Source organism: Protopterus annectens, chromosome 7.part0, assembly GCF_019279795.1.
Source record: "Protopterus annectens isolate FY-2018-M chromosome 7.part0, PAN1.0, whole genome shotgun sequence".
In the NCBI taxonomy this organism is placed as follows: Eukaryota; Metazoa; Chordata; order Ceratodontiformes; family Protopteridae; genus Protopterus; species Protopterus annectens.
In genome coordinates, this window is record NC_056739.1 from 456,776,574 (window position 1) to 456,802,717 (window position 26,144).

Here is a 26,144-nt window from a genome sequence, read left to right on the forward strand (position 1 = left end):
ATCTGAATCCTCATAGGCTGACAAGGGCATGTCCTGATAATCAGAAAGGTCAGAGTCAGACTCCTGGTCTGTAGAATCTGAAGGCAACTGAATCCTTTGTCTCTTAGAAGGGGAAGGCTGGCTTCCCCTAATTAGCATCATAAGGTCTTCAGCCATTCTAAGCATTTATTTTTGTGGCATGGGGGCCTGAGCATGCACTTTGTTCGTTGCTTTTCTAGGCATAGTGCATATTCTGGGCCTAAGAAACTCAGTAGTTTTGGCTAAAAATTAAGTCTGCTTGATTTGAACATTGGTAGGTTGGAAAACACCCTCAGAAGCCAGTGCCTGCACAGCGGCTCTGAACCTATCCAAGGTAGAGACGTCTGCTGGTTCCATAGTCGAAGCATCTCACGGCATACCGGACTCTGAATGGGTCTCAGCAGAGGCCTGCGAATCCATAGAAGCGGGCATCAGGAGCTACAAAGGCGCCTGAGTACCAGCAGACTGGTGACTAGCTTAACAAGAGTCATCGGCAGTTTTGGACTTATGCAGTCTGTCTGTCTTTATCCTTGCATTTTTTTTTGGAAGATCGGTAGTTGGATGGCTTACCGAAGCCATTTTGGAATAAGGAGATAGAGAGCGAAAGAATTTAGCAACATAAATAGCCCAACAATGAATGCTTCGGGCATTAAACAAGGCACAAAACAGCAAGGGACGTCGTGGTCTGGGCCTAAACAGGTGAAGCAGTAAGAATGAAAATCTCTGAGGTATTTGTTTTCCACAGGCAAAACAATTAACTTTTTCTGACATCGGTTAGAGCAATAAAAAAGGATCCCCAACAGGGTACTTAGCTTTAGAAGACTTCAGGATTATCAACTCGAAAAACAAAAAATTCAGGTAGCAGCTGAACAGCACTTGAACTGCTTCTGCTTCGGGCTCCTCCTCAGCAAGAAAGACTGATGTAATGGCGTTGGCTGTCTGTTTTTATACCCCTGACGACCTGACATAATGGAAGAAGCGCAGAAATACTAAAATTCTGGTATTCGGGCTGACTGAGGGCTACCTGCAGGCAGATAACCAAAGTATGATGACTGCAACAGTGAAACACGAAGAACATCAGGGGGAAGGTATAAAGAACCTTCCTCTCCCAGGAGATGTTGGAAGTATCCACTCTCCATGCTAGAGGGGAGTAGGTCTGAGCAGAAGGTCTGCAGCTGCCTGTTCTGGAGGGAGGCAAACAGGTCTATTTGTGGAGTACCCCACTGGTGGACTATGGCTAGGAAGACCTTCCTGTCCAGCATCCATTTGTGCTGTGGAGATCTGCTTGCATGCTTGTCCTGTGAGGGGATGCAGCTCACCTGCAGGACCAAGTTGTGGCAAGAGGCTAAGTCCCATATCAGCAGGGTCAGTCTGCACAGCTGATAGGCCTTTGTTCCTCCCCGTTTGTTGAGATACCACATAACAGTGGTATTGTTGGTCACTATCAGAAGCACCCCTGGTACAAGAATGGGGAATAAAGGTCTTTAGGGCTAGAAAACTGCTGTCATTTCCCTGACATTGATGTGTTTGGCCTGTAGAGAAGGGTGCCACTTTTCCTGAACCCTGGTAGACTGCCGTTGTTACCCCCCCCCAACCTGAATCCGAGGCATCTGCATGCATTGTTTGGGTTGGGGGGGGGTGGGAGTCCCAGGTTTAGCTGGAGTTGCTGGATCCACCAGCTGATTTCTGTCTTTAGACAGGGAAGGAGGGGAATAACCTGTTCCAAGTGATGTAGGTGTTGGGACCAAATGTATTTGAGGCACCACTGTAGCTTGCGCATATACAATCTGGCCAGTGTTAGCATGGGGATGTTTGTTGCCATTAAGCTTAGGAGATGGAGGAATTGCCTTGCCGTCACCTTCTGGGAGTGGAGGGTTTTCTGGAAGTGGGAAGTCAGGTATAGAACCATGCCCTGTGGGAGAAAAGCCTTCATTTTGCCTGTTCTGACTCTGCAGCCTACGAAAATCTTGTCCTGGTCTAGGTTCAAGGAGGACTTTGGGAGGTTGATGGTGAACCCTAGATTTTGCAGATGGGACATGGTGAAGTGTAGATGCCTTGAGAGGGTATCTTTTGACTCTGCTAGTATTAGGATGTCGTCCAGATATGGGTAAATTTGGATTCTCTGGGTTCTGCAGAAGGCATGGCTGGGCACTGTAAACACTTGGGGGGGGGGGGCAGTGGATAAACCAAAGGGCTAGGCAGTAAACTGGAAATGAGAGGAAGGCCCAGAGAAATGCAAGAATTGTGTGTGAAGTCTTGATGGGTATGTGTAGGTAGGCTTGTTTTAGGCCCAAGATGGCCATAAAGGCCTTGGCTGGAATAAGTAGCAGCTGAGTGGGAAGTGACAGCATTTTGAAGAAGGGTACCTGAAGGTGGAGATTTAGAAGAGAGAGATCCAAGATGAGTCTCCAGGGGCCATCTTTTTTGGGGACCAGGAAGAGACGGGAGTAAAATCCCTTTCCTTCCTGTCCTGAGTGGAAAGGCTCTATGGTGCCTAGCTTTAACAGGTCTGAAAAACCTTGTTGCAGGAGATGAATTTGTTTTTTTTTTGGGGGGGGGGGGGGGATGGAATACCTTTCCTGGGTGTTTTTTCTTTCCAGGATAGGAAGTACCCTTTTTGGATAATGGATAGGACCCATTGGCCTGTGGTGATTGATTGTCAGAAGGGGAGACAGTGGGGAAGGCTGCCATGCATTAATGGGACCTCCTCTGTCCCAAAAAGATTGTCTGGGCCGAGGAGGTGGAGTAGGTCTGGCTGTGGTAGGTCTTGCCCCTCTTCTAGATCTGGAAAAGGAAGCAGCTGTCTGTGGAGGGTTATGCCTTACAAAAAAGTGGTTTTAGCAAGGTAGTTCCTGTAATACCTGGGAATGGGGGACACCAGCAGATGTGATGTCCTGTAATTCTTTACTTTTTTCCTGCAGATTCTTGAAGAGGTCTGCACATTGTTTTCCAAAAAGTAAATTGTAATCCAGGGGAGTGTCCAAGATCGTTGACGAAGTCTTCTGGTAGATTCTGGTGTCTCAGCCAGGAGCATCTCCTGTGGACAGAAGCAGATGCTGCAGAGTGGGCAGATGCTTCTGCAGCATCACAGCTGCATCTAATGGAGTGCCTGGCTACTTGCTGGGCCAAGGACAGTTTGGAGAAAATATCAGCCTTAATGGGACTGTCAGAGAAGCCAGCATGGGGGAGGCTTGAGAGACAGTCTAGAGCACACTTGGTCATGTGGGTCTGATAATTTATGGCTCTGAAAACCAAAGTGGAGGATGTATATACCTTCTTTCCCATCCTATCCATATATTTATCTTTATCCATGGGTAGGAGGGAGGAGGAAGGCAGCAGTCTAGACCTTTTATCAGGGGTGGTGGCAATCACAGCTGGGTCTACCAAGGGTGGTTTTACTAGGAATTTTTGCTCTTCTGATACTTTATAGAAGCGATCAGAGCACTTAGGGGGCGGTGGATGGGAGTCTGGGGCCTTAGGAGCTGAATAAAAGGCATCCAAGTATGCAGGTAGAACTGGAGGGACAGCTGAAGGGGAGGGGAATTCTACTTGAAGCAGCTCAAAGTACCTCTTTTGGGCATCAGACATTCAGGAAGTACCCCATTTGAAGTAATCTTTCATCTTGGTGATGGTCTCAAAGGTAATACCCTCAGGGGAGAATCCCCTTTCAGATTCATCAGGAGAATAATACTCCTGGGGAGAAGCAATCTGGAATGTATATGAAATAAGAGTCCTCTGAGGAAGAAAAGGAAGAATCATGCTCTTCCTCCCTAACCAGAGAGGTCATGGGTGGGAGGGAAGAGGCAAATGCAGGCTTAGAGCTCAGTAAAGGCAGAGTAGTGGAGGTTGAGGCTGAAGGCCCAAGGGCCATAAAGGCCTGCATGACAGAGGAAGTGAAGGTCTGCCAATCTTGTAGGGCTTCTGCAGAGGAGGAGGTATGCTTGGTTTTCTGCTTCTTTCTGGCCGGGGTGGAAGTAGGAACCGGCCTGGAGTCAGGGTTTGAGGTCCAGTCGGACGTACCACAGAATCTGCCCCCCCCCCCGACATCGACAGTAGTCTGTGTCTGGGTAAGCTCCGAGGACGTGCCGGTCAGCTGTGCAACAGCTTCCTCAAAGTAGTCAAAGTCGACTGATCCACTGGGCACTCCAACTCCTAGATTGGCAGTTGGCAGGGCATCGGGTAGCAAAGTGGGAGGTGTAGAAGGCCTAGGAATTTTGGTCTTCTTTCACTGAGGTTTAGCGGCCGATGGGGGATCCATTCTAAAGGCTAACCGCTTAAGGCGCTGGTTTTCTAGGTAGAGGTTTAAAGCGGCCAAACGGCTGCGTAAGGTCTTCGGCACAAATGACTGAAAAATTGAGCAGGTGGAATGGTCGTGCTCCCGGCCTAAGCAAAAAAACACACCTATCATGGGCGGCTTTATGGGGTATCTGGCATCTGGTACTTTCCTCTTTTTACCTGACATCAGCTAAAGGCTACAACCAAGCCTAAGCAATAACAGTCAGCAAAAAGTACAGTTGTGTACACTTACCATAAATGTAGATGTTAGAGTGTATTCACTGTTGCAATCATTACATCTGGGTAATCTGCTAGCAGGTTGCTCTCAGTCGGCCTGAATAACAGTCTTGGGTCCTGCGTCGGTTGCCGTCTCCTCTTCCATGATGTCAGGTTGTCAGAGGTATAAAACATGCATCTGACACCATTTTATTCAGTTTTTCTTGCCAGAGATGTCAGGTGTCCCCCAAATATTATATATATATATATATATATATATATATATACACACACACACACACACACACACACACACACACACACACACACACACACACACACAAAGGCTTTAGAGTATAGTGAAGGAAAGAGAAGTTATAGAAAAGGGGGATGGCGGGTGGGTAACCTGGACTGCAACAGTGAATACACTCTAACATCTACATTTATGCTATGTGTACACAACTGTACTATGTTCTTCGTGTTTCACTGTTGGTCATTACATTTGGGCAGAATCCCAAAGCTATGGATGGGAGGGATGGAACTAAAGAGCATTAGGAGCGGCTATAAGGCCCTGCAGAACTGCAGTGGCAAAGCCTGCTCTGGATTTAGAGAAGAGAGGAAAATGATAATGCTTTGTGAAGGTATGAACAGAGCTCCAAGTAGCAGCTTCTAGAATGTCTTTGGTTAGAACTCCTCTGAGAAAGGCTGCTGAGGTAGACGCAAGCTCTGGTTGAATGTGACCAGATTCCCCTGGGTACAGGTTTACCATGACGCAAGTAGCAGAAACGAATACAGTGGCTTATCCACTTAGAAATAGCCTGTTTTGACATGGCCTTCCCCTCTGATCCTGAAGCAAATGCCACCAGTAGTTGCTCAGACTTTTAGAGATTTGGTCCTGTTTAAGTAGAATCTTAGTTGTCTGTGTACATCCAATGAATGCAGAATCCGCTCCCCCTTGTTCTGTGGATTTGGGTAAAAAAGTTGGCAGGTGAATAGTTTGGTTAACAGCCACACTGGATACCACCTTAGGCATAAAGGAAGGATTGGTCCAGAGGGACACCCTGTCTGGGTAAAATGTAATAAAAGGCTCCACAGCCATGAGAGCCTGTAGTTCTGAAACCCTTCTTGCTGAAGTGATTTGCAAAAAGAAAGCTGTTTTCCAAGATAAACTTTACATCCGCAGTAGCTGCTGGTTCAAAAGGAGGCAGGGTGAGTTTTTCCAGCACAAAATTGAGGTCCCATGCAGGAGTTGGTGATCTTCTGGGAGGCCTTAAATCTTTGGCCCCTCTAAGATACTGTTTTAACAGATGAGAAAAGATGGGAGGCTCCGTGTTGTAATGAGCAGAGATGGCAGTGGCATGGATTTTTATTGAAGAGAAGGATAGGTCCTTGTCAAGCATCTCAGTCAAGTATTGTAAAATCTGAGGGATATTTGGTTTTGCTGGTAGGCCTTCGGGCTTCCAAAATGGACGTCCATAACAGATTTACTGAGAGGTGTTGTTTGAATAATTACATGATCAGCCATGCTGCAAGGTTCAGAGTTTGGAGCAGTGTGTGCAGAATTTGATTGTTCTGCTGAGACAGTAGATGAAGCATTTGAGGCAAGTTCCAAGGAGGGAGTTGAGAAATTCCTTAGAATTGGGTACCAGTGCTGGCGAGGCCAGTCTGGAGCAATTAGGATCATTTTTGTTTTTTCCTGTCTGACCTCTAGTAAGACCTTGGAGAGAAGAGGCAGAGGGATAAAGGTGTAGACTGATAGGTTTTTCCAACTGAAGGATAGGGCATCCACTTTCCATGCTTGTCTGTGATGAGTTCTTGTGCAGAATTTGTCCAGTTGATAATTGTGAGGGGAGGCAAATAGAGCTATGTCTGGGCTCCCCCATTTCTGTGTTACCATGCTGAAGATTTGTGGATCCATTTTCCACTCATGCGGGTCCATAAGATTACTGCTTAGGTTGTCTGCCAGAGTATTTTGCTTTCCTGGCAGGAATTGCGCTTGAAGATGTACTTGGTAAGTCAAGGCTGTGTTCCACAATGCCATGGCTGGTCTGCACAGGGGACAGGAATGTGTACCCCCCCCTGCTTGTTTATGTACCACATAACCGTGATGTTGTCCGTCTTTACCATTTGTTGTCCTGGATGAATTAAGTCCTTAAAGGCTGTCAGGGCATTCTGAACAGCTAGCATCTCTTTCTGGTTGATATGCAGATGCATTTGTTTTGGGCTCCATATGCCCTGAATGCATCTCCCCACCAGGTGGGTCCCCCAAGCATAGTCTGAGGCATGTGTAGTTAGGGTTTGGGTGGCAGGGGGTAGAGTGAATGACAGTCCCTTGTTTTGGTGGCATGTCTCTGCCCACCAAAGAAACTCCTGTTGTAGGCAGGGAATGAGAGGAGTCATTGTTTCCAGACTGTGACAATGTTGACTCCATAAACTTTTTAGGTACCAGTGAAGTTTCCTCATATGCAGTCTTGCATATGGAACTAGTAGAATGCAGGATGCCATGAACCCGAAAGCCTGCAGAATTTGTCTTGCAGATAACTGGGTTTTTGTTGCCATCTGTTTGAAGTATATAGTCAGTTGCCTTTGTCTGGCATAAGGTAAGCCATCTGGCCAGTTGTATTCAAGCTTGCACCCAGGAATGTAATTTTTTTGAGAGGGCACCAGTTGTGATTTCTTTTTGTTTATTGTGTACCCTAGGCATGTTAAAAGCCTTTTTACAAACGTCAGATGTTGAAGAAGAATGTCCTTGTTTTCTGCTTGAATGAGACTGTCGTCCAAGTAAGGATAAATTTGTATGCTTCTTTGTTTGCAAAATGCAATTACTGGTGCCAGGCACTTTAAGACCCTGGGCACAGTAGATAAGCCAAAGGGCAGTGCAGACAATTGGTAATGCATAAAACCTGCCTTGAAGCGGAGGTATCTTCTGCACGATTCCCTTACTGGGATATGCAGGTATGCTTCAAGTCTAGAGTCACTAACCAAGCGTTGTTGCCCAGCATAGGCAGTAGCGGCTGTAAAGTCAGCATTCTGAATTTTGGAATGTCCAGGAACGTGTTCAAAATTGATAAGTCCAGTATTGGACACCAGGCAGTCTTTTCTGGGTACCAGGAACAGCCTTGCATAAAAACCTTGTCCTTTTTCCTGTTTTGGCACTGGCTGAATAGCTCCCATATCCATGAGGGATGTAACTTGTTTCTGAGCCTTTGCCCATTGATTTTGTGGCAGATCTGGCCAGCCGTTTGGAATTGGCAAAGTATGGAAAAGAAATCTGTACCCCTGGGATACTATGTTTAATACCCACTTGTCCTGGGTAATTAACTGCCAATTTTGAGCAAGAAGTGCTAATCCCCCCCCCCCCCCAAGGGGGCTGCCAAAATTGCTTGGCGATGGTAGAGGGAAGTCATTGAGACTACGTACTGTAGGGTTGTGCTTTGTGTCCTCCAGATTTGGAGGTGGAGGCACCCCATTACTTTGACCTATAAGAACCCTGTGACTGGTATATAGAGCCTTTTGAGCACCTGGATTTGACTTGAGAGGCTCTGTTGGACACAGGAAAGGACCAATTTTTTGTAGGCCAGTACTTACTGAATCTGGGAGGCTGCACTTGTAAGAAATTGTTTACAGTTTGCATAGATTTAGCTTTGTCTTCCATTTTCTTTAAAACCTCTTCTGCCTTATTACCAAACAGGGTATCATGCTGTAAAGGGGCATCCGACAATTTAGCTTTAACATAAGGCAGATTTTGCTCCTTGAGCCAGGCATGCCTTCTAATCACAGATCCAGTAACTGCAGCCCTGCAAGAGGCCTCCAAGGAATCAAAACCACATTGCAAAGTATGCTTTCCAACCTGTTCTGCTGCATGCAATAATTCCTGTAATTCTTTATTTTCCACACAATCAGAAATCATCATTTTCTGTTTCAATAGGCCCATAACATGCTGTTGATATTTAAGCATAAGAAACTGAGAGTTTAAGACCCTAACTGCCAAGGTTGCAGACGTATAAACCTTCTTTCCCCATCTATCCAGCGCCCTGGAATCTATAAGAGGGGGTAGGATTTTTGGCTGTAGAGCCCTTTACACCTTTGGGACCCTGTGAGATAGTCTCAGGATCAGCAGCAGGATTTTTGAATAGAAATTTGTGGGAGTCCGGAACCCTGTAATATCTGTCTGGCTTACTAGGAGCCGGAGGTAGAGAATCAGGAGCCATGCTCGATTCCGAAAACACATCAACAATGTCTAACACAGGAGGTATATAGCCAAAAGCCTATGCTGAGGAAGGAGGAAATCCCTAAGCCTCTTTTTTGATTCAGTGAAATCCTGACTCTCCCAATGAAAATGTTACCTTAAAGTATGCAAGGTTTCTCCAAAAGAATAATCCTCAGGAGGAGATGCAGATGGGATGGATTCTTCTGCATCTGAATCCTCATAGGGTGGTATAGAAAATTCCTGATCAGAAGAAATAGAAACCTGATCTGAAGATTCATAATCAGTGTCTTGCCTAGGCCTCTTAGTGGGGGGTGGGAAGAGTTGGGAACCCCTGATGAAGGTAATTAAGTCCTCAGCCATTTTGATAATCTGTATTTTAGGCATAGGGGCCTGAGCACGTGGATCATGCGTCAGTTTTTTAGACTTAGAATTTTGTTTTTGAAGCTGGCGTCAGTTTTATATAAAAATGTTGAGGCCTGAAAAACATCCTCCAAAGCCGGTGCCTGCTCAGCGGCTCTGGACTCATCCAAGGGAGAGACATCCGCGGGTTCAATACTCTGAGAATCTTGAGGCATATCGGACTACGCATGGGACTCGGTAGAGGCCTGCGACTCAAAAGTAATGCGCATCAGGGGCTGCGAAAGCGCCTCACTGAGTACCTGCGAACCAGTGACTGGCTCAGGAGAAGCTTCTTCGTCTGTTTTGGACCTTGGTCTGTCTTTGTTTGCATTTTTTGTGAACTCCGGTAGTCGGATTGCTATCAGACGACATTTCAGGGTAATTAAATCTGGATCCAAAATATTTTGAAGCAAAAACATACAGATGTTTAACAGTGCGTTGGTTAAATCTAGCACAAAACTAACAGAAAGGCATGTTATGATCTGGGCCTAGGCAAGGAATACAGTACAAATGAAAATCCTTATGAGGTATTTGCTTCCCACAAGTAATGCAATTAACTTTTACTGACATCGGTAAGGAGATAGAAAAAGTTTGCCCAATGGGGTACTTAACTTTAATTGAAGACTTCGGTTCCGAAACTCGAATGCGAAAGTTTCAGGAGTCCGCCGACCAGCACTTGCGAACTGCTTCTGCTTTGGGCACTGCGCAGCAAGAAAAGACTGAATAAAATGGCATCGGCTGACATGGAAGAGACAGCAACTGACGCAGGACCCAAAACTTTGTTATTCAGGCTGACTGAGGGCAGGCTGCCAGCAGATTACCCAAATGTAATGACTGCAACAGTGAAACACGAAGAACATCAAGAAAAACAGAAACCCAACGGGTTACTTAGCTTTACTGATGCAACGTCTGTGAAGGAGCAATCATACGATGCATAGGTCTGCGGCTGAAAAGTTCTGAGGATTGTGCATGCAAATGTCACATTTAATGTCCCTGGTTTATGGCCTTACATCTGACGTCCCACGCAAGCTGCAACAGCCAAGCTAAAAGCTTTTGCTAGGAGCCGACGTACGACTCGCCTGAGGGCAGGAAATCCCACAACTAGAATACTGCAACATAGGAATAGAAGGACATCATTAGGATAAGTACATAACTTCTTTACCTGATGTTGCCTTCATTTGCTCTTCAACCTACAAGAGAGTCCCCAGCTACTGAAAGAACTTGGGAAGCCCTCAAGGAAGGATATCCCAGAGCACACCACAACCAAAATCGTCCTAGAAATAATATCCAGTATGTAATGGGAAACAAAAGTACGACGATCTGACAAATTAGCAGCTGCACAAACTTCATCAATGGGAAGTTTTGACCAAAAGGCTGACGTAGAAAAAGATTTAATAGAATGGGACTTAAAGTGCCCAGGTAAGGAAATGCCCTTTCAGGAATTTGAGGAATAAGCAAGTTTGATACAACTAGTTAACGAGCTAGGGTAACCTTGGAAAATGGTTTACCCGATCTGGACTTTGACAAGGATATGAAGAGTTGGTCAGATTTCCTGAATGTTTTGGTTATAAATAAAAATGGAATTGTCTATATATATATCCAATGTATGAAAAAGGTAGTCTCCCTTGTTTTGAAAATTTGAGAAGAAAACAGGAAGACTGATGACTTGGTTTAAATTAGCCTCAGATGCCACCTCGAGCAAAAAGGATTAGTACACAAAGTAACTTTGTCCTTGTGAACCATCAGATATGGAGGCTTGCAAGATAAAGCCTGCAATTCACACACTCTCTTGGATGATAAGATAGCTGTCAAGAAAATAGTTCAAGTCAGAAACCAAGTCTACCTTAGCTGAAGGTTCAAAGGGGGGGGGGGACTAAAGCCTGTAAAACCAAGGTAAGGTTCCAGGGAAGAGCAGGATCCTTAACAGGATGTAGGAGAAAAAGTACCTTTCAAGAAGCCCTTGCACAATTTAGATGACGCTAGAGAGAATTCTCCCCTATCTCAAAACTGGAAATGGCAGCCAGTTGCACTTTCACTGTAAAAAAATGTGCCCCATTACTAAAGACATGCCAAGAAGTCCAACACAGCTGAAACTGGAGCAGAAAAGGATCAAAACTGTTTGATGAGTCCAGATAGAGAACGTCTTCCATTTACTGTTGTACAGCTTTCTAGTGGACTGGTTGTGTGTTTCAATCACAATTCTTCTGACTGGAGAAGAAAGCCAGGAAGTTCTAGCCATCATTGGAAGTGGAGAAGCCAAGCTACTATATCAGGTTCAGAAGACCCAGACGCAGTGCCCCAAGGGATGGGACAACAGGTCTGGAGAGGCATCCAGAATCCAAGGTGGACAAACTAGGTGAGACCAAATGAAGGGGAAACCACACTTAACGGGACCAAAAGAGGGCAATGAGGATGACTTGGCACTTCAACCTCTGAGCTTTCTGTAGAAATTTGGGAATGAGTGGAAAGGGAGGAAAGGTCTAGAGTAGACCGGGAGGCCAAGCATGGACTAGAACATCTCTCTGTTACTGCCCCTGAGGAGGGATCAGGGCAAAAAACTCAATGCACTTGGCAGATGCAAACAAGATGCGGCAGAATTGACTCCCCCATCTCTGGAAGATCATATTTGCCACTGCAGGACTGAAAGATCACTTGTGAGGCATCACAACGGTCTTGCTGAGCCTGTTGACTAGGATGTTAGACTTCCCAGAAATATGCTGCTATGAGAAAGCAATTGGAAGAAATCGCCCATTGCCACAACTTCATGGCCTCTCAACACAAGGGATAAGATCTGGTTCCTCTGCTTGTTGATGTACCAGATCACAGACATGTTAGTCTGAATAGCAACAGTTCCAGTAGGTAAGAAGAGTGAAGGGCTTGCAATAGAAGAAACCACTCATCTCCAGAATGCTAGTCTATAGGGAGGACCACGTGCCTTGGACCATCTGTCCCAGATAATGCCCCCCCATCAGAGTAATGATGCCGCAGGAGTCACAGTGGCCAAAGGGGAGGAAGGATGAATAGGTGGCTCTGGAGAAGATCAGACTGAATCCACAAGATGAGAGACTGTCTGCAAGCTTGCGAGATCCTGACTGGGAAAGTTTAATGGGTGGTGAAGGAGACACCATTGAACGGGCTAAGGTCCATTGAAGAACTCGTGTGAAGGCAGGATAAGGGCACCAGAGTGACTGTCGCCACCGTGGATCCCAAGGCCCGAAGGACAAGACTTGCCACTGTGAAGGACTGTCCATGATCTATTTGACATGAGTTCTCAGGTTGAAAAATCCTGTCTGGAGTTAGAAAGGCTAAAAATGGAGTGGTGTCCTAATGAGCACTATGAAGTGTGCGACTTGAACTGGATGTAGGTGAGACTTCAGACTGATAGAGATGCCCAAGGTCAAGGCTAGATAGAAAAGGTATTCTCTGACTTGGAGTTTATGTCTGGTGGGAACAGTTAGGAGTCAATCTAGGTAAGGAAAAGTACAGTTTTGTACCTACCATAAATGTAGATGTTCGAGGATTCCATTGCTGCAGTCCTTACTATTGGGTATAGTCATCCAGTCAGGGTACTAATATCCTCAGTCTTTTCTTGCCCCAGATGTCAGAAGACCCTAAAAAGACAAGGCCCAAAATACCTGCACCAAAACATGAACAATATATACAAAAATATAAGCAGGTAAATCACCTACACAACCACCAAACACAGAGGGGAAGGAGGGCAATGGAATCAACATCTACATTTATGGTAGGTACAAAACTGTACTATGTTCTTCTTCCATTGCTGCAGTCAGAATCCCAAAGCAGAGGTAAGGGAGGCTGGCAAATCATAAAGAAGCAGGAGCTGACAACATGCCTTGCAAAACAGCTGTGGCAAAACCAGCCCTAGACTTAGAGTAGATAGGAAGGTGATAATGCTTAGAGAAAGTATGCACTGAACTCCAAGTAGCTGCTTCCAAAATATCCTTAGTTGCCACCAGAAATGCTGTTGAAGTGGCAGTAGCCCTAGTGGAATGAGGCCTAATCCCAGCTGGAACCTCCTTGCCATGATGGGAATAACAAAATGCAATGCAAAAGCCAATCCACCTAGAAATAGTTTGTTTTGACACAGGCTTGCCCTGTGAACTCAAAGCAAAAGAAACAAACAACTGCTGAGACTGCCTAAAATCCTTAGTCCTGCTTAAGTAATAACGCAATTGCCTGTGTACATCTAAAGTATGCAAAATCTTTTCCCCTTTATTTTGGGGGTCTGCATAAAAGGTAGGCAAATGAATAGTTTGGTTTAAAGCCACACTAGAAACCACCTTAGGCATAAAGGAAGGATTAGTAGTAATGATACCCTATCCTTATGGAGAATCAAAAGGCTCGACTGCCATAAGGGCCTGCAACTCAGACACCCTTCTTGCAGAAGTAATAGCCAACAAAAAAGCAGTCTTCCATGACAAATATTTCAATTCAGGAGTAGCCGCAGGCTCAAAAGGTTGTAGAGTAAGTTTTTCCAACACAAAATTGAGATCCCAAGCAGGAGTAGGAGCTCTGGGGGTCTTATATTCTTAGCCCCTCTAAGAAACTGCTTGAACAAAGGATGAAAACAATGGTGGGTCACAATCATAGTGAGCTGAGATTGCTGCAGCATGAATCTTGATGGAAGAGAAGGACAGACCCTTGTCCAGTAACTCAGTAAGATATTGAAGAGCCATACTCAAATTAGGCTCAGAAATCTCCAAATTCTTTGCTTTACTCCAAAATAAAAATCTCTTCCATTTACACTTTCCTTGTACTAGGTCTTCTAGCTTCCATAATCACATTTAAAACTTGTTGAGGAAGTTGAGACCTGCTGTGTTTCAACACAGAATATGCCAGGCTGTCAGATGAAGAGAGTGAAGCTTGACATTGAGCAGATGACCGTCCTGCTGGGATAACAGATGTGGAATCAAAGGTTAAGGCCATGGAGGCTTCTTTACCAGACTAGTAGAGGGTACCAGTGTTGCGAGGCCAATCTGGAGCTATCAAAATCATCCTTGGCCTGTCCTGTCTGACCTTTAACAGTACCTTTGGAAGAAGAGGCAGAGGTGGAAAGGCATACAGATGAAGGTTTGTCCAACTGAAAGACAGAGCATCCACTTTCCAAGCTGTGTGATGAAACCCTTTGTGCAAAACTGTTGCAGCTGGTCGTTTAGTGGAGAAGCGAACAGATCTATGTCTGGAGTTCCCCATGACACTGTCAATTTCTGAAATACATGAAGATCCAGTTTCCACTTGTGGGGATCCATGATTTGTCTGCTTAACACATCTGCTAAGGAGTTCTGTGCTCCTGGCAGAAACCTTGCCTGAAGAGTTAGGTGCATCTCCCATAAAATCATTGCATGCCTGCATAGAGGATAAGAATGTGTTCCCCTTGTTTGTTGAAGTACCACATGACAGTTGTGTTGTCTGTTAGAATCAACACCTGCCCTGGAAGAAGTAACTCCTTGAAAGCCAGCAATGCGAACTGGACTGCTAACATCTCCTTTATGTTGATATGTAGATGCTGTAGTCTGGCAGGCCACTTGTCTTGTATCCACTTTACATTTAGATGAGCTCCCCAAGCAATGTCTGAGGCATCTGTCGGTAAAATCTGACTCGCCTCTGGCGGGTCACAGAGAGTCCCTTGTTTAGGTGACATTCCTGAGCCCACCACAAAAATACTCTTTGAAGGCAAGGTATTATTTGAATGACAGTGTCTAAATCCTGGCAGTGCTGTGTCCATACATTTTGAGATACCATTGTAACTTCCTCATATGCAGTTTGGCATTGGGAAGCACCAGAATACAAGATGCCATGAACCCTAATGCTTGAAGGACTGTCTCTGCAGTCAGCACAGACTGATGAGATAGTTGATGGAAGTAAAGTGACAGACTCTTTTGTTTGTCCGGGGTTAAAAAGGCCATCTGGGCTGCTGTATTCAGTCTCACACCCAGAAAGCACAAGTCTTGAGAGGGTACTAGACTGGACTTTATTTCGTTCACAGAATACCCTAGGCATCTTAGCACTGCTATAAGATATTCCAGATGCTGTAGAAGGTCTTCCTTTTCTTGAGCCAGAATCAGGCAGTCGTCTAAATAAGGATAGATTTGAAGTCCTTGTAGCCTGAAGTAAGCTATCACTGGAGCCAGAACCTTTGTGAATACTCTGGACGCAGTAGATAAGCCAAAGGGCAATGCAGAGAACTGATAATGAGAATCTCCAGCTTGAAACCGCACATACTTCCTGTAACTTAGCCTGATATGCACATGAAGGTAAGCTTCCTTGAGATCTAAAGTTACCATCCAGTGATCTTTGCCCAGCAGGGGTAAAAGCTGTTGTAACGTCAACATCTTGAACTTGGGAATGTCCAGATAAGTGTTGAGGAGAGATAAATCCAAAAGCAGTCTCCACGTGTTCCCCTTCTCTGGTACTAGGAACATGCGAGAATAAAATCCTAGGCCCCTTTCTGACACAGGGACTGGTAGAATGATGTCCAACACCCATCTGTCTTGAGTAATTAAATCCCAATTTCCTTTGAAAAGAGACAGTTGTCTTTCCAAAGGAGCTGCCAGACGAGAATCTACTGGCAGTTGAAAAGGCAGGTCATTGGGTCTGTTAAGGACTGACCCCTGCCCTCACCAGAAGTCTGAGCAGGTGAACTCCCTGTTCTAGGCCTAAAAGAACCTTGAGCCCTGCCCCTACCACGTCTAGACCTACCCCTAGACTGGGAATCATAAGCAGGATATGTCCACCCCTTAGCAGGCCAATTTCTACTAAACTTGGTGGCTGTACCTGCAAAAATCTTTAACAGTTTGCATAGACTTAGCTTTGTCCTCCATTTTCTTTAAAACTGCTTCCACAGGTGAACCAAACAACACATCAGACTGTAAAGGAGCATCCAAAATCCTTGTCTTAACATGCTCAGCCAAATTTTGATCCCTCAACCAGGCATGCCTCCGAAGAACAGAACTAGTGGCAGCCACCCTCGAGGAGGCCTGCACAGCATCAAAACCACATTGCAAAGAATGCTTGCCCACTTGTTCAGACACAAACTAAATCCAGCAAGTCTTTACAATCAACACCTTCCGCCAAAGCATCCACCTTAGATTTCAATTGTGAAAGGAGATAATTTTGATATTTCAGCATGTGAAACTGACAATTCAACGCTCTCATGGCTAGAGTGGAAGAAGTATACACTTTCTTACCCCACCTATCTAACGCCTTGCCTCTTTGTCAGTGGGAACAGGATTTTTAACCACAGAGGCCTTAACACCTTTAGGCCCCTGAGAAACAGTTTCTGGGTCCGCCTAGGACTCTTAAACAAATACTTATGAGCTTCGGCACCCTATAGTACCTATCAGGTTTAACAGGAGCAGGAGGCAAAGAATCAGGGTTCAGGGAAGCCTCTGCAAAAACATCTTCCACCACATTCAACACAGGAGGTATAGCTAAGGGCCTATGCTGGGGTAAAACAAGAATTCCCTAAGCCTCTTCCTGGAATCAGAGTAATCCTGGCCTTCCCATTTAAAGTGCTCCCTCATGGAATGCAGAGTCTCTGAAAATGAAAAATCCTCAGGAGGAGAAGCCAAGGAGTGGCATCATCCACATCAGAATCAGAATAATGAGGATACTCCTGCAAATCTTCCGCAGAAGATTCAGAAGCCCCTGAACCCTGTTCAAAACTGTCAAACTCTGGTTCCACTCTAGGCCTCTTATCAGGAGGGCCCATAGAACCTCTAATCATAGTAATCAAATCTTCTGCCATTTTAAGCATATGTTTCTTAGGTACAGAACCCGAAGGCTAGGAGAAGCCCCTACTGAAGCTGAAGTTGGCCTACCTCTAAAAGAAGTTTTGGCAACAGAAGGAGAGGCTCTAACTACTTTGGGAAGAGAGGGAAGAATAGTTACCTGAGAAGCCCCTCAGCCTGGCCTGCCTCCTGAGAGGGTACATCCTGTAACAGTAAAGTTTCTGCCTGAGACTCTATAGAAACTCCTGGCAAAACCTCTGGCTCCACTGAGCCATCTAAAGAACCGACGTCCGGGACTGCGGTTCATCAACCCTAGAGCATCCGACGGCATTTTATAATTGCAACGCTTCCCAAACACTAATCTGGCACAGTCTAACCTCCTCTTAATAGTGCGTTTGTTAAACTTAGCACAAGAGCGGCAACCAACAACGAGGCCCTAAACAAGGTATACATAATGTATGGTAATCCCTATGAGGTATTTGTTTCCCACAAGAAATACAGTTATTCACTTTTCTGACATCCGGTTAAATACTGAGGCAAGAAAAACCAAAATGTTCCCAACTCTGATGAAATATTTCAGAACGCCAACCTGCACTCGCAAAACTGCTTCTGCATCGGTCATGCGCTGACCACTATACCCAATAGTAAGGACTGCAGCAATGGAAGACGAAGAACATCAGAATCCTCAGAGATTCAGTGAGTTGCCACGACTGCCATGCATTTGGTAAACCCCCTGGAGACTGCGGTGAGACCAAAGGGCAGTGCTAGGAATTGGCGAGTCTCCCAGCCTGAAGTGGAGATAACTTCTGGAGTGGCTGTTTATCTTGATGTGACAGCACATGCCTTAAAGGTCTATAGAGCACATCCAGATGTCCTTCTGCAGGAAGGGCAGAATGGACTATTGTGACCATTTGGAACTTTGAATTGGCAACAGACTTGTTTAGAGAGGAGAGATCCAGAATGGGTCTGAGGTCCCCAGTCTTTTTGGGCACTAAAGAATCTGGAGTAAAAGTCTGAAACGAATTGGTCTGGTGAGACACTTTGGAGGACCCTTTTTGACAGCTGCTTTATCATTTCCAGTGCTGCTGCCTCCCACTGATTGGGTGGAACATTGGGGAGGATTTTGCTTGGTGAGGGGTTTTGGACAAAGGGAAGAGAACAGCCTCTGGATATGACAACACCTAATAATCTTTTGAGATGGCTTCCTAGGCTGTTGGGCATAGAGACAAACATCCCCTGACTGTCTCCAGAGTAGAGCAGTCGGACAACCCTCAGGATCGCTGATTGGGTCTGTCAGAGAAAAGAGAGACCCCTGTTCATTGGACCCCCGCTGCCAAGAGGGTAGCATCTGCTATAAACCATTTCCCCCCTCTGCCTCTGGGAGAAAGATCCCCTTGTAAATCCTAAAAAGGACCTTGCAATTTATGGAACCACAACTTACCTCTACGCTGGTTCCTGGAAAAGGTCCGTTGTGGGGTACAGAATACATGTACAATGGATACAGAAGCATATCCAGACAGTGGACAAGGTCTTTGTCATTTTCACTTTGGGAGTGTGTGTCTAACTGGTAGACCCAAGTGTCAATCCATTGAAGGGAGAGTTGACAACAGACGCCTTTTACAGGGTTCTGAAAAATCACACAGCCACATCCAGGCATGGTGTCAGATGGCAATGCCTGATTCGGCCGCCCATGAGGCACCTTCTGCAGCATGGGAGAACAACCTCATGGACGCACTGGAGATGGACTTCAGGGTGGCCATTCTTGAGGAAAAGGTCTTCTGTTCCTTGGCAGAAATGGACCCTGGGACAGAATTAGAGAGTTCTCCAAGTCCCACTGTAGCCTGGTTGTGTGCGCCAAGTTCAGCGCGCTCAACACAAAGGCTGCTGAAGCATAAACCTGCTTTCCGAACCTGTCCAAAGCCCTAGACCCCCTGTTAGGGGAATAGAAAGGAACTCTGCTGGGCCAGCTCGTATTTGGTGGCAGCAGCAACCACCATGGCATCAACGGGATTCCCTTAGTCTAGTGTGGATGATCAGAAGGGACACTAAGGATCTTATCGGACCTCTTGAGAATAGATTCCACTGTTTGGCTCCTTCCACGCCCTGCGGGACACAAGGTCAATAAGGAGGTCCACAGTGGGAGGTGAGGACACCCAAGAAGTAGATGGACCTGACGCAAAGGGTTCCAGAAACACTGATTCTTCTGGGTTAGGGCTTTTGGAAGACCAACCACCCTTCTGCTGAAGGATTTCCATGTCTCCAAAGGAGACATCCTCGGGTGGTGATCTGTGGGACCCTTCCCCCCCTTTGAGATCAGCGTCCTCTGTGAGGATACCAAAGGGGAATCCAAGTGTCTCCTTTTGCACTGGTGCTTCCAAGGGACCTCCTAGGTGGGTTGCTCTGAGGAGTTACAGGAAGACTCTGGAGGTTCCAAATGGGAAGTAGACTGGAAGTCCTTTTGGGCAGGCTGTACCAGAGGGAACAGAGTAGATGTCTCAGGTACAAACTCTGCTGGAGGGGGCCAGAATCTGAAGCAGGTAGAGTCAAGGCTGTTCTGAGTGCAGACACCCCACTCCACCACCTCGAATGCAGAGGAAGATTGGGACACCACAGGCACCCCCACCGACGCAGTCGATGAGGAAGCTCCACAAACCCCAACCACCCTTGGATCAGAGTGAGGAGTCTGAGCTGAACTGTCAAACACAGAAGCCCAGAGAGGAAGAGACAGCATCAAAAATTTCGCATCCAACGTCAACCCTTTGGAAAGGCTCCTAGAACTATTCGGCTCAGAAAGTCACAGCGGGGCAAGACAGGGAGACAGGATCAAGGTAACCTTACCTGTCAGCTCAGACGTCTCTGCTCCATGAAGGCTCGGACCAGATAACTCTCACCTGGAGTCAGATCACAGATGGAGAGAGAGGGGTGAGGATAAGAATATTGCTCGTGGATCCAAGAGGGAATGGAGCAGGCAAGATCCCCAACTGAATTTGTGCTTTGAGAAATTTGACCATTACACTGTTCACCTTGGCTTTGAAAGGATTTGGGAGGACCAAACAGAAACTACTGAAGCAGTCCTACAAGACTGCCTCAGCTGATGCATAACAGGGGACTCTGGTTTAGTTTAGCTGTCAACGGCTTTGGGGAGAAATTTCAGCTCTGGCAAGGAGGGGAGACCTGAATGATAGGCATCAAAACTGTCGACTCAGAGGGTCTTGAAATTTTGCCAGGAGGCGCCCCCCCCCCAAGTGGCGTGGTCTGCTGGGGGATCTCTTCCACTCTTTGTGCTTCTTGGTGGGGTCTGCACCCCTGAAGTGGAAGGGGTGATTAAGAACTAGGGAGCAATCTCTTTAAAATAACTTTAAGTCAATCAATGAGTGCCTGCTGATTAAAGCCAGCACAAACACAGGCAGAATCCAGAAGAGCTACCCCCAAACATGACGCATTCAGACTCTGCATTGGAAAGTGGGGTTTTGTGACCACAATTGCTGCACTTCGTAAACCCAGCAGGTTTTTGACTCTGCTACGCTGAAAGAAAAAAACAGCAATAGCAGCAAAGAACACACACACCAAGCAAAGCAGTTAGAAGTGAAAGTTTCTACAATTCTAAACTAGAAGCTGGCATTTTTTTTAAACATATACGAAAAAAATATATATATATCTATATATCTACATATATATATATATATATATATATATATATATATATATATATACATATATATATATACATACAGATATAAAAACTGGTAGGGAAGGGAGGAAAGAAAGACCTTAAAACTCTTAAAGACTACCCTAAGGCAGAAAAAAACAGCTAATGGAAGGGCAACAACTAACAAATTTAACTTAAACAGCATAAGTCACTCACTGACCAAGACAGCACTGAGGAGCTCAGAGTGCGAGAACCCGATGCTTAGCAATGTGTGGCAAATGAGATCAGAGGGATCTGGAGGAGAGGAGCATCATGGGTAGGGGAGGAGCTCAGATGTTGCAGCCTTCAGCTTTGGTATGAGGCCGAGTCAGAGCTGCAGTGTGGATCCAAAACCCATAGGTTGAAGAGCAAATGAAGGCAACATCAGATCCTTAGGCAACCACCATTCTGGGATCAGCTATTGGTCAGAGGATCTCCGTTATCTTGGCCTCAAAAGACAAGTTTCACTTGACAGAGGAAGGGGTCATTGGTGGGCTTCTAGATTTTGCACTCTTGCGTTAAAGTTTGGGGTCATCAAGCTGACTTGCCTAGTTGGGTTACATGGTAGATACAAATATGAGAAGGGGAACTTCCATAAAAGGGAGTTAATCACCAAGATGCATCAGATTCTCCTTTCTCCCTGGCTTCATCTTCTGTATGGATATAGGGAAACTTGGTATAAAAAATCTACACCCTAAATATGCTATCAGGTCGCACAAATTTGGAATCTCCGTTTGGCACTGCCGGTTTAAAATCTGTTTTACACAGAGATTAGGGATAATGTACCTAGGTGTCCAAGACATGCTGGAGATGTGATGGGGCAACTTAGGTACCTGGTTTCTTACTTTGTACAAGTGCTCTGGGCTGCCATCACTAAAGTAGGAGGTGCAAAAAACTGTGACATCCTACATCACCGCCAACTGAACTTTATGCCAGTTTTATGTCTCACTGGCTGTCAGATTTCCTCAAGACCAACTCCTTCTTCAGCTCCTAAAAGACAGTGGCAAAATATACATCAGTTCATGGAAGATTATGGGTCCACAAGTCTCAGATCTACATGATCTCACAATGAAGGTAAAGTTAGCTGACCTGTCCTTGGAAAATGTTGCTTCAAAAAGAAAAAGCTGGACAAATGGGTCATGTGGGACACGTTTTCAACTGACAGACTGGTGTTTGGCTTTGACTGCTAGCTGATCTATATCTGACTTCCCATACTAGCTGTCACCCATTAATAAATAGTTGCACGGACTATGAATGTAAACAACTAAGTTCTATTTGAATTAACCTTTCAGTAGGGCATGACAAGTGCAGCTATTGAACAGTACTGATTTTTCATGCCAATTATTGAAGTGAACAGTTTCTGGATGCAAGACCACTATTCCACTCAGTATGACCTGGAGGTCGATTTGTATATTGAGCATGGTGCTAACCCCATAGTCAGCACAAAACTGAGAAATGTTGGCCATTTAATATCACAATTTTATTTACTTGTTCTATTTGCTCTTGTGTTCTTTAAAAAAAAAAGTCAAAATAACTTATTGCCTGCTACTGTACTGCCTCTCTATAGAACTTAATTGTATTAACTGCTTTACAACCTCAGCAACAATGTTACCATCTGCATATTCAGCTATTACAAGCTTTTTTGCCAGCAGTTCACTCAAACATTTACCACTGTGCTGTAGAAAATCTACTCAAGATTCTTACTGCATTCAAAAGACGTCTATCGCATCAACAAGTTCATGAAGGCTTTTGCCATTCTACGAGTATCTTGTTTAAAGACACAAATTCCTTTGTGTTTAAGAAAAAAAAACATCTTCCCCCTTGGATCTGTTTACTTGACATGTTTATTTTATTATGGGGAACTTTGCAACTGGATATATTCTGAAAATGGGTTCTGCCAGAGAGAAAAAAAAACACTGTTCAACATAATGTTATAACATTGCATACATCTCTGCAGACACTTTAGACAGCACAATTTGAAATCAGGAATGTCAGTATGGAGTATCATGCTATACCTGGAAAGATATCATACCTTGCTGATTTGTTCAATTCCCTGAAGTGTCATGTCAGTTAACATGTTAGACTCTATGCAACGCAAAAAAACGTCATCATCCATCTTGTCTACTACTTCCTCCTCCTGCAATTAAAAAATGAAAACTGACTAAAATCTGAAATGTTGTGTTTGGATAGTTCCATCAGTCTTCACCACAGTGATCTCCAACAACAACAAAAAAAAGCTGCAGACTACTTACTTCATTTGTTGCACACCACACTTTAAGAGCATCAAATATGGGGCTCAAGCAGAAAGAAATAAGGTGCAGTGTTCTAAGTAGAACAGAATCCTGGTACACAACAGTTCACGCAAGCAAACAATTCTATCCAATGCTACATATCAATAGGTCACAATAATTTTAGCACTGGAACATACTTCAGCAATGGTTAGATTAAAGGAAAACTGCATGGGAAGTTACTGAAAGTAAGAGGAACTAGTGCACACGTGCTTGCACCCCAGTTTTCAACAGTGTGCACTTATTTTCAGCACTTTCCAAAAATGTAGATTAGATTTTCCTGCAGTTTTCCCCACTTTGAACAGGCAACAGAAGAGGGTAAGAATTTATGGCAGTCATTCAAGCAGGACAACACTAAAGAGTATACATGGGCAGTCTTCAGCCAGTTCTATTTAGTATCCAGCTGGATAAATGTAATTCTTATAACAGCATTTTAAAATGACAAATCTTGGAACAAAATTAGACCTCTTCTCCTTTGCATACTATTATGGCCAGAGCTATACTCAAGCAGTTAAAGCTACCTACACAGCTCTATGGACCAAGATCCTTGGAAAAAGAGGAACTCATCTGCCAATCTTTTTTAAAGTTTTTTGTCTATCCTTCTAGCATGTCGAGGGATCAGTTGCTAGTGTCCTCTCCTGCTCAGCTGGTGAACCTGGGAATATTGAGGCAATGTTACAATTGCCTCATGTACACAGACAACCCTCTCCTCCTCCCACAAAACACAAATACATGCGAGAGATGCAACTATACGGCCAAACTGGAGGCTGAGCTCTCTCAACACAGGACTGGCAAGACCAGTCAGGAGGAGAAGGTTACCACACACACTATAGACCCAGTCTCACATAGTACCATTACAACCTCAAATCATACACATAAACACACAAAGACATACTGAGGCTCTGATCAAAAATCTACCAAAACAGCAGAGGCCACCAAAGCAGACACCCAAACAACCACCACCTCAGAACACAACACCTGCAACACATAGACCTCACAGTCAGAGTGTCAAACAGTCACAGCCCTTAAGGCCAAACACAATGCCAGACACACTAGTCATTGGTGACTCCATAGTCAGACACACTGACGTCCCGCTCACCAGACTGAGTAAGGAGAAGGTCACACTAAGCTGTCTGTCGGGCGCTAGAATCCGCCACATAACGCAAGCAAGCACTCAGGTCTCTCAACAGCAGGTACAAATACGACTCAGTCATTGTCCACGCTGGTGTAAACGACCTGAGACGTACCTCCTTGGACTACATGAAAAGAGACATTGAGGAGCTCTCTGTTTATGTAGCCCAGGCAGGTATGACCCAGACCTTGAGCAGTATCCTACCTTCACCAAGAATGATGCCACAATACAGAGATAAGATGATCAGTTTTAACAATTGGCTTAAACACTGGTGTCATTCAAAGGGGATCCAGTATCTGTCTGCCTGGGATGACATGCTGGACAAGCCACGCTGCTTCAAGGGGCGGCTTGCACCTGTCACCCTGGGATTCGGATATTGGCAAAGGCTCTTGCCACCCCATAGTGCCTTTTTAGGCAAGGCTCAACTTCTAAACCTACCACCCTAGAACACAAAAAGGAAAAAACTAAGGGTAATGCTGCTCAATGCCAGAAGTCTAAATCTCAAAATACACACTCGAGGCCCTTCTCAGTATGGAGAACATCGATGTCTGTGCTGTGACAGAAACCTGGTTCAAGGCTCCTGAGAGCACCCCAGCTATCAGGTTTTACCTCATATCATGCGTTCCGCCCCAAAATCAGGAAAATACCAAGAAAGGAGGGGGTATCCATATTCATCAAGGACACCCACACCTCAAGACTGGTGGCAACGCATGATGCATCGGAGACCATCCAGGTGCAATTAACCGTAGGCAAGACTGCTCTGCAAATTGTAGCATGTTACAGGCCACCCTCACAAACTCAGGAACCTCACATGGCCTTCCTGAAAACACTAGAGGGATAAATGTATCACCAAACACCATCATACTAGGTGACTTCAATTACCCAAATATAGACTGGGAACACTACTCAAGCCCAAACACCCTAGCCCAAAAGTTCCTGGAATTCATAAACTCAAATGCCATGGAACAACTAGTCACCATCCCCACAAGAGGAGATAACATACTTGATCTCATCATCACGAACATGGGAGCACAATGTTCAACACCGAAGTATACCCCTCACTGGTGAGATCAGATCACAAACTAATCTCGCTGGAGGTCCTCATCCCACCCCACCTGAAATAAAAAGACCACAGTAAAGAACTTCTCAAAAGCCGACTTCACACTTCTAAAGACTAGTGTGGTCTCCTTTAAGGCCCCGAGCGGCCGAAAACAGTACTCAAGCCGCTGAATCACTTACAAATGCCTTCTACCAGCACCTGCAGGACTGCATGGATAAGGCAATCCCAAGCAAAACAAAGACTCTTTGTACCAAAGGCAAGCGTCCAGTCTGGTGGAGCCCAGCCATAAACAAACTGTACAATCAAAGTAGGAAGCTACTGCAAGATAGAGCAAAATCCTGAAAAGGTAAGACACCCTTGATCACTATAAGTAAAAACTAAGAGCTCTCATAAAATCATCCAAAGCAAATTTGAGAGAAAAATAGCTAAAGACTCAAAAGACAATCATAAGGCCTTCTTTAGCTATGTTAGAAACCTAGGAGGAAACTCCCAGATATACTCAGAACTAGTTCAAAATGATGTGAAGATTACTGATCCTACAGACATTGCCAACATACTGGCTGACAGGTTCAGTGCAAACTTCTCCCCTCCCCAAAGGAGAGATATCTATACCAAGCGATTGCAGCCCCCAAACATCTCCAGCCCAAGTGAGAACTGCTCTCTCCAAAGCAAAAACACAGCATCCATGGGACCTGATGGTGTCCCGGCTGTGTGCTCCAGAACTCAATGAGGAATTAAACCCACAGCTAGGACAGCTGTTTAATCAAAGTCTTACCCCTGGATACGCACCCAGGGGGTGGCGCACTGCAACTGTGGTCCCACTTCACAAAGGCGGTGCCCCCACCGACCCTGGAAATTACTGGCCCATTAGCTTGACAAGCCTTATCTGCAAAGCCATGGAGAGGATCATAATGGACCTCATAAATAAAGACATAGGGAATTTGCAGACTTTGGATCCAACCCAGTTTGGCTTTGTCAAAGGCAGATCATGCCTTTTAAACTTGGTTGACTTCTTCGAAACAGTCACCAAAGCCATTGATGAGGGAAAGGCAGTCCATACAGCCTACCTCGATCTGGCTAAGGCCTTCGATACAATACCCCACTCGG

At 45.2% G+C, this 26,144-nt stretch overlaps 1 protein-coding gene across 1 annotated transcript in view; it reads right to left on the bottom strand.

Annotated features, from left to right (window-relative positions):
* The window catches only part of POLR2A (RNA polymerase II subunit A), a gene marked incomplete in the record, with an annotated part of 2,048,627 nt that overhangs the window by 473,413 nt on the left and 1,549,070 nt on the right, over positions 1–26,144 (bottom strand). Inside the window, 1 exon segment of the mRNA XM_044077036.1 lies at positions 22,590–22,694. Coding sequence (XP_043932971.1) covers positions 22,590–22,694 — 105 coding nt within the window.